Below are 7,761 nucleotides of genomic sequence, written 5' to 3'. Positions count from 1 at the left end.
ACGTTGATCGGCATCCTCGTCGACGTCTTCTCTGCAGCGAGCTTCTTCTCGGGGAGGTCTTCGTCTGCGTGAGAGCTGCGGCCACAGAGGAAGACGGCGAGCGAGACGATCCAGACGGATGCCACGACCATGCCGAGCGCCGCGAACCACAGCGGGAGGAAGCCCGTTGCCGCGCCGCCGGCAGACTCGAGGAGTGCTATCGCCATCGTGAACAGAGTTAACAGATGAGATTCCGATGTGCGTGTACCATGTACGTTGCAAAACTTTTGAGTTTATCGGCAATAAGCCGTATAGGCGTATATATATACTCCGTAGATGGATTGGGACATTGGGTACTCCGGGTATGTTTGGTTCATCTCTATCTCTACTACTTATAAAGGCACGGAGTTGTGTTGGAAATTTAAATCTCGGCCGTTTATCTAATTCATCGAACGATCCAGATTGATCTGTTCTCCCCACCCGCGTCCGCATGACCTCACCATCTCCCATGTCTCCCGCCCCACCCCTTAATTTCCGCATCTCTATAGACCGCAACTACGCAAACACAAAGGCAACGCCCAGCCTCCAGGCCCTCCACACCGCGCCGCCACACCACGCTCGATGACGCCTGCTAGCCCTACCTCAGCCAGGACCAAGGCGCAGAGCGGCGCATCCATCCTGGCCGGCACGTCGCAGCCCGTTCTCGAGGGAAAAGGGGGAAAATATATTTTCTCACATGATCCAGATCAAGAGCACCCTGCCCCGCCGCCTCCTGTTCATGCGAAATCGCCGTTCCGCACGTCGCCATCTGTCCCGCGATGTTGGTTCCCCGCGCGATGGTGCTGTCTCATGCGACTCGAGCTCACCTCCACATGCTCCTCCCACACCATCACTGAAACCACATCTAGATGTGCACCATAGAGCACGCCCTGCCGGCTCATCCGGTCGCGGATCGCCTCTGGCAAGATAGTGGAGTGAAGGATTTGCTAGGAGGACCAGCCGACCAAGACACCAGCATGGAAACCTGTAGCTGCCTCGGGGCTCGGGGTAACATCTTCACACCGTGATCTTATCTTGTTCTGAATGCATTACGTTTTGTTGAAGTTTACAGTGATTTCATCTGAAATAGTTCAGTGTCATGTTGAAATAGTTCAGTGATTCCAGATTCAAAGCAGGTATGGTCTGAACTGAATTGTGATCGGAAAGTTCAGATATAGATTGAAGTTTGACATATTTTGAAATTAACATACACATCACTTGCGTATTTGGCGCTCTTCAGTTTACCCTTATGTTTTACCTTTTGGGTTTTAAATTCTTCTAAAATATGCACTGTCATTGGATATATATTTGTGTCTCTTGTGGAGATATATTGTTCAATCATGTTGTTTTGAACAATTAATGAGAAGTTCCATGATATCTATACGATGGCCACCTGTGAAGGCCTGGAAGTTATATCCTAGATGGAGGCACAGAAACAAAGGGAAAGTAATGAGGGGGCAATGGAAACAAGAGGAGGGGATCGGAAGTTCAGAAAAAGTCATATTTTTAAAGGCACAAATTTGTTTTAGCACTCGGTAACAACAGAATCAGTTCTAATAAATAGAAGTATGGAATCAACTAGCAGGATGTGTGAGATTAAGATAAACTGATCGCTGCAGCTTGCTTTGTGGCATCTCCCTTTCTTTTGTAGTACATATTGCGTGATGGGGTTGTCTATTCTAATGCTATATGAGTCCATTTCTATTTTCTTAGGTCATCAACTTATTTGATAAACCTACTAAACTGTATTTAATGAAAAGAAGCTTGACATGACCAATATTTTACCAGTCAAACTTTGTGTCCAATTCAACTGAATGTGCTTACACTTTACCTGTGAGTGTATAAATTGTTCCAGAATTAGATGAATCGTTAAGATTTGCTTTGGTCTGATAGGTTCAGGTATTAGATAATTTTTGAATTAGTATTGTTTTTTATTTGTAATTTTATATGGGGAGTTCGTGCAGTTTCTTGATTAAGTATAATAAGTTGAGCTGAATCTAAACTGCCCGTAACAATTTCAGATAGTTAGACGGTGAGATATTTGGAAAAGACAGTCTTTTTGAATTCCATGCAAACCATCAGCTGATTTATCTTCATTGCAATGTCAACATTTTGATTCACTGTCTTCCATTCTTGTTGATATTTCATGATTTGCTTTGTGTACAGAAAGAGAAGAATACGAAGAAGAGAAGAAAATCATTTCACCATTGAAATTCAGAATTAAAGACATGCGGTAGAACATGTCTTCCTAGAGCTCCTGAGGGAGTATCCAGCTTCGCCACATTTCAGGCTGAAAGGGATTAATTATGAGTTCATTAGAATTTTTCGTCAGTAGGCGCTTATTGTGGCCTTTAATTTGATTTCTACAGTATTGTGGAGGGCAAGGAAATGGGATAAGGTTATGCGTTGTTGTAGTTTTACTTTGGTAATATCTGGGATCGTGATTTCTTGTGATCAATAGTTGCAGCAGATTATTTGGTCCTTACTTATGGTACTTTTAGTTTCAAGGTACATCTGAACATATATTTGGTTACTTGGGACTCTTTTTTTTGGATACTTCTATGATTAGTACAACGACTCAGAGTAGGTCTTTTGGTAATTTCATGGTTGGAAGAATTCAAATATTATACATGTTAACTTTGTACCATAAGAATTTCAGTGTATCTTTGATGAACATCTGGATGCCTTATTTATTAGTGTACCTAATTTACTCAATCTATCATGGTGTAGGTCACGCTGGTGCGTACAATAAGTTCACAACTCGTAGCCGATATTATGTGTTTTGAGGAAGAAACTTCAGGACTATTTTTTCTTTGTTGTATTATGGTGATCTCGAGGAGTAAGACATATAAGTAAATTTCGATGGAGTTATTCATTTTGATACTAGACGTTGAGACTGACTATTATCAAGTAAATATATTATAGGAGCATCCCATTTTATAATTCTTAAGGAAATGATGATTGGTTTATTGTTAAACTTAGTTATGTCTATAAAGAATATTGGTGGAGACGTGCATTGCACGTGCAAGCTTACTAGTGATATAGATTGCCTTACCTCGTTAGAGATTCCTTAGCCCCATCTTAGCCAAAAAAAAAAAGTTGGCAAGATTAGTGAGGGAATGTGAGAAATTTTTGGCAGCAAATCAAACAAACAAGGACCAAGGTTGCCAAAAATTTGGGAGGGCAAATTTGGGCACCAACCAAACATGGCCTTAGCTTGCACGGAATCAAACCCTAGCGAAACCTTGCCTAATCGTCGTGGCATCCATAATTAAGATATTTTTCATCTTTATCTTGTTAATAAAAGATAAGGCACTAGATATTCTGTTTTTCAGTTTGATCACGTCCTGAACGTTGATTGCTGGCAAAGCCGTCCTTAGCAACCTGGGAAAGATCGGCATCGTTTGGGCGGAATATAAAACGAGCTGGCTACACTTTCATATGCCCAATTAGGCATGAACTGATCAGATCGCTCACAACAAAAAGAGATAAAAACTTTTACTATTAGAACTGTTGGTGCTTAGTGCTGTTACAATCAAACAATTAGCTGCATCCACATCACTATAAGTTCAAGGCATAACATAAATCTACGTGATGGTTAACCTAAGCCCATGTCTTGTTCTAAAGACTACCACTAAACATCTGGCACCTTTACAATTATATAGGAGGAACTGCCTCCTTACAACTGGGAAAAAAAGGAACACATGCTCTAGACATCTTCCAAAACCTAGAGCACAAAGAATTAAATTAATCTAGCAAGTAAAAAAAATCATTCCCAAAGTGTTTGCCACTCAGGGTCAGGGGTTTATGTTGCACTCCCGTACAAATACTTGATCGTAGTTTACATGGCGTGACCAATATTTGCGGTATTTGGACAGTCCAATCTCGAGCCAGGGTTTCAGATTTCCATTGTAGTGGATAACGGATGCTTGCCTGATATCCTTCTCGTTGACATTTGGATTGTACCCAAGTCCCAAAAGATGCCAGGAGCGGTCAAGGGGGAACGTACGGTTCCAAAATGTTACAAGGCCTGCAGGGAGGGTACCTAGCTTCCATAATAGCCTATCTTCGTTCTGCACAAATGAGACAATACATCAGTGAAGAATGGGGGTATCACAGTTTTGGTGAAGTCGAGGGATTTTCTTGTAGGTCAAACTAATAGAAGAATAGCTGAAAGCGAACTAGGGAATGATGTCCTCAGTTGTTGGTGGAGTTTTTTATCCATAATATGTTGTTCATAAGTTCATACACTCACCAGGTTCTGCCAGGTGTGGTAGACGTCAGTGATGTTTTGCTTTCTCCACTCAGACAAATCGAACATGTTCATGCCATATGCCCAACCACAAGAGTGTGGATTAAAATTGCTGGCAATAAGAGGATTGGAGAAGTTGAGGTATTTATCAAACCTATGGAAGGTCTCCCCACAGGTCTCAACAGCACCATTCACCTTGCCTTTGAGATCTATCGACCAAAGCGCACTTAGGTCCTGCTGCACTACAGTATCATCATCTAGAAATAACACCTTATTAAGCTTCGGGAATATCTCAGGGAGATAGAACCTCAGATGGTTGAGAATTGATAGGTATTTTGGGTTCCGGAATTTGGGATTTTCACCAGGTCGAGCCTTCCCACTCCTGAAGTAGTAATCAATTATCGAACTGGATTCTAACTGCTTTAGAACTGGACTGTAGCTTGAGTTCAGCCATGTAAACTCTTCAACATTCTGAACCTGAATTGCAGCTTTGCCCAAGGGGTTAGCCAAGAACCACATCTTCATTGCAGCATAGTTAAGTCTATCTGTCACGATGTGGAAGACATGGTTTGCTGGTTTCTGCAGGGCAGAGTAATAATACATATTAGTGTGGTAGAAACAAGCTTAGCTACAATGAGGTTTATTTATAGTAAAACAAAAGTCGATTCACAGTGATTAATCAGCAGCCCGATTGGCAACAATTATATATCTCATTAGTCAAGTGGTATACCTTCGCATGAACAAGAGTGGAGTTCACAACCACTGCAGCAGCCAATACATTATCCGAGAAAATTGCATAGTGATGGAGTTTGGGGTCTTCCAACTTTTCCATATTTGGGAAATCCTTATTATTGGAGTTGGTGGAGTAGTACTCATTTGTAAGACGCAATGGGAGACAATGAAGTCCTTTGGGTAAAGATTTTGCTGCTATTTGAGCAAGATAGTTTGCATCTTTTTTGTGAGATTGAAGCCGCTCTTCTGTTGAGTGAATGGCTGTACGGAGCCTGCTCACAGCACCTGAGCAACTATCATGAGTTCTCTTGAGCTTTCCCAGTGTCTGCTCCATTGCTTTTATTCTACTATGCACACTTCAGACAACAGAAAATTCTGTAAGTTCATAGATAATCATACTAGACTGGAAAAATACATCATCAGTTATAACAGTGGAAATTCAGCAGTACAGTGAAAGAGAACGTACTTCTGAGGAAGCATCCCATCATTGGTTGCATCACCTAGTGCTCGTTGGATATCCTTCATTCGTGCACGTAACTCCTTGGCGGAACCATGATTGCCTCTAGACGCTAGAAGGCCAAGATACGTCTTTGCTCTTGTCAACTGGTCCTTGATGATGCGGATTGTAGCATCTGGGGAAGTTGCTGATTGGGCAGCGCTACTAAGTGATGTAGCAAGATCAGCATTGATACTAACTTCCACTGTGGACGTCTCCTCTCTGGGGGTAGCACGTGTAGTTTCATCTTCCTGGATAATTAAAGCAAAGCATTAGCAGCTAGAACAACCCTGAAACATGATGACAGACAGAACATATATAAGCTCTGATTGTAAATGAATAACAAGCTACATTATAAAGATAATGATCAATATAGTGGAAAATACAAGTGTATTTCACAAAATAGTGATAAACCAAAAAAAAAATATCATACATATCAGGACATCATTGTCCTGATATGCTCTTCGCTCTGTATTCTACCCTAATGTTCACGAACAGGTAAAAACAGAACAGAGAACAGTATAAACTGCTATTTACCCCCGTTCCAAAATATAAGCCTTTTTAGAAAGCTAATTTAGCTTTCTAAAATGGCTTGCATTTCGAAACAGAGGTAGTAAAAAGGAATGGTAATACTTGACATATCTTGCCAATCTATTAAGATGGCTGCAATGTCTTTAGGCATTGTCCTAGAATAACTTCGATTTGTGCAATAAATAATTTCAGCACTATTCCCAGTTCAATCAGTCCACATGTATTTCACCTTCATAAAATGAGTATGAGTTTACTGAGTAGTAATACAGATGGAACGGAGCAAGGTCTATTCCTAGGTTAGTTTGGCATCCTACAATTGAATAAGATGGCCCAGACATATCAGGTCTGCATGTATGATTGACAGTCTTCAACTAATTTTCCCTATTATAAGCGGCAAGATATTGATCGTCCTTGGGCCTTGGCACGCAATAAATTGGTCGTCTCAGATGAATTTTACCTTTTGTAAAGATGAACTCAGGTTTCCAGTAGTAGCCATTCCAGAAATGCTATTATTCTCTGTTGCCGCACCAGATCCATCTCTGTGCTCTACCTCATCTGTATCCCGCAACAGTTTTTCCTTCACCCCATGTCCATCCTCCTCCTCGTCTCCCTTGCTATCGGTGCTAACAACTTCCTTTATCACGCCATCCTGTTTCGACTGATCACTGCCGTTTCCCTCAGCAACCACCTCATCAGCATCCCGCGACACAGGCTCCTTCCACCGCACGCTCGTATCGGTTCTTTTCGCAATCTCAACTGCTTGCCAGTCGTCGGCCGCTGACAGCACCCGGTTCTTGTGCTCCCCTAGCCTCTCGATTGTCAAATCTGCAGAAGCAGTTCACCGAAAATTCCAGTAAAAAATCAAATGCGAGCACCAATACCATGGAGGCCTCAGTTGTTCACCAGGACTGGACCAAAAGATTGCGCAAAAATTGGTTTTTTCTTACTGAGGTGAAACAAACCCATCTACCAGTTCATGATCTACTATTGGTCAGTGAAACCTATGCTTTCCGCTTCAAGACGAGACAGGCAGAGCGAAAGGGAAGAGGGGAGATTTCAAGGGGGGGAAAGGCGAGCTCACCTTTGGCGAGAGAGACCTCGGACGCGGCCATACGCGGCCACACCAGATTGGACCCATCCTCCCGATCGAAGGCGACCCTCGCCACTGCAAAACAAACACACCACCAAAGTCTCACCCAATCAGGCACGGATCTCCACCGCATTGTGGCCGCCGCACTTAGCCCTTGAAACACGGAGAGGGGCAGCACGTACCGGTGGAGTCCGGGAGGGAGACGGGGGAGCGGCCGTAGAGGGCGAGGGGCGCGAGCACGGAGGCCAGGAGCAGCAGCAGCACCGCGCCCCGGCACCGCCGGCCCCGTGCGACCGGCGCCGCCATGGCCCTCTGTCCCCGCCGAAAGAGGAGCGCCGCCGCCGCCGGAGGAGATGGAGATGGCGGTCGGGCTCCGGTGGGGGCAGGTGCTTAATTACGGGGAGGGTTGGGGGCGTCGGCACGCGCGGACGCGAATTTCCGGGGCAAGCAGGGTAACATGCGATGCGTGATGGGCCGGATTGCTTTCCACCGTCACCTTTGCCTGCTTCACACTCACGCGCTGGATGGTGGATCCCACTCGTCCCACATCTGCACAAATTTTCTATTCCGTGTGGTAGATGAATTTTCGGACACATTTTTCTTGGAGCTTTCATGGAGAGAATTCAGTTCATAAAAAAGATC

At 43.7% G+C, this 7,761-nt stretch overlaps 1 protein-coding gene across 1 annotated transcript; it reads right to left on the bottom strand.

Moving 5' to 3' along the window:
- Window positions 1-3,815: 3,815 nt before the first annotated feature.
- LOC124653545 (probable galacturonosyltransferase 4) lies at window positions 3,816-7,252 on the bottom strand. The gene is made up of 6 exons (XM_047192599.1): window positions 7,111-7,252; window positions 6,487-6,854; window positions 5,469-5,749; window positions 5,001-5,358; window positions 4,274-4,849; window positions 3,816-4,091 (listed from the first exon to the last, which is right to left on the bottom strand). Exons 1-6 carry the CDS (start codon window positions 7,250-7,252, stop codon window positions 3,816-3,818), a joined length of 2,001 nt encoding a protein of 666 aa, XP_047048555.1.
- Between the last annotated feature and the right edge of the window lie 509 nt (window positions 7,253-7,761).

This window comes from Lolium rigidum, chromosome 5 (genome assembly GCF_022539505.1).
Source record: "Lolium rigidum isolate FL_2022 chromosome 5, APGP_CSIRO_Lrig_0.1, whole genome shotgun sequence".
NCBI classification, from domain to species: Eukaryota; Viridiplantae; Streptophyta; class Magnoliopsida; order Poales; family Poaceae; genus Lolium; species Lolium rigidum.
The sequence above is the reverse complement of the archived record's forward strand: the minus strand, read 5'-3'. Positions and strand labels throughout refer to the sequence as shown.

What these genes read in the sequence shown, in the direction of transcription:
- LOC124653545 (XM_047192599.1), bottom strand. Translation starts at nt 7,252, where the DNA reads ATGCGGTGGAGATCCGTGCCTGATTGGGTGAGACTTTGGTGGTGTGTT. An exon ending in GATGGGATGCTTCCTCAGAA is followed by an intron (nt 5,359 to 5,468) that starts GTACGTTCTCTT and finishes TGTTGTCTGAAG; the next exon opens with TGTGCATAGTAGAATAAAAG. An exon ending in CCACTCTTGTTCATGCGAAG is followed by an intron (nt 4,850 to 5,000) that starts GTATACCACTTG and finishes TCTGCCCTGCAG; the next exon opens with AAACCAGCAAACCATGTCTT.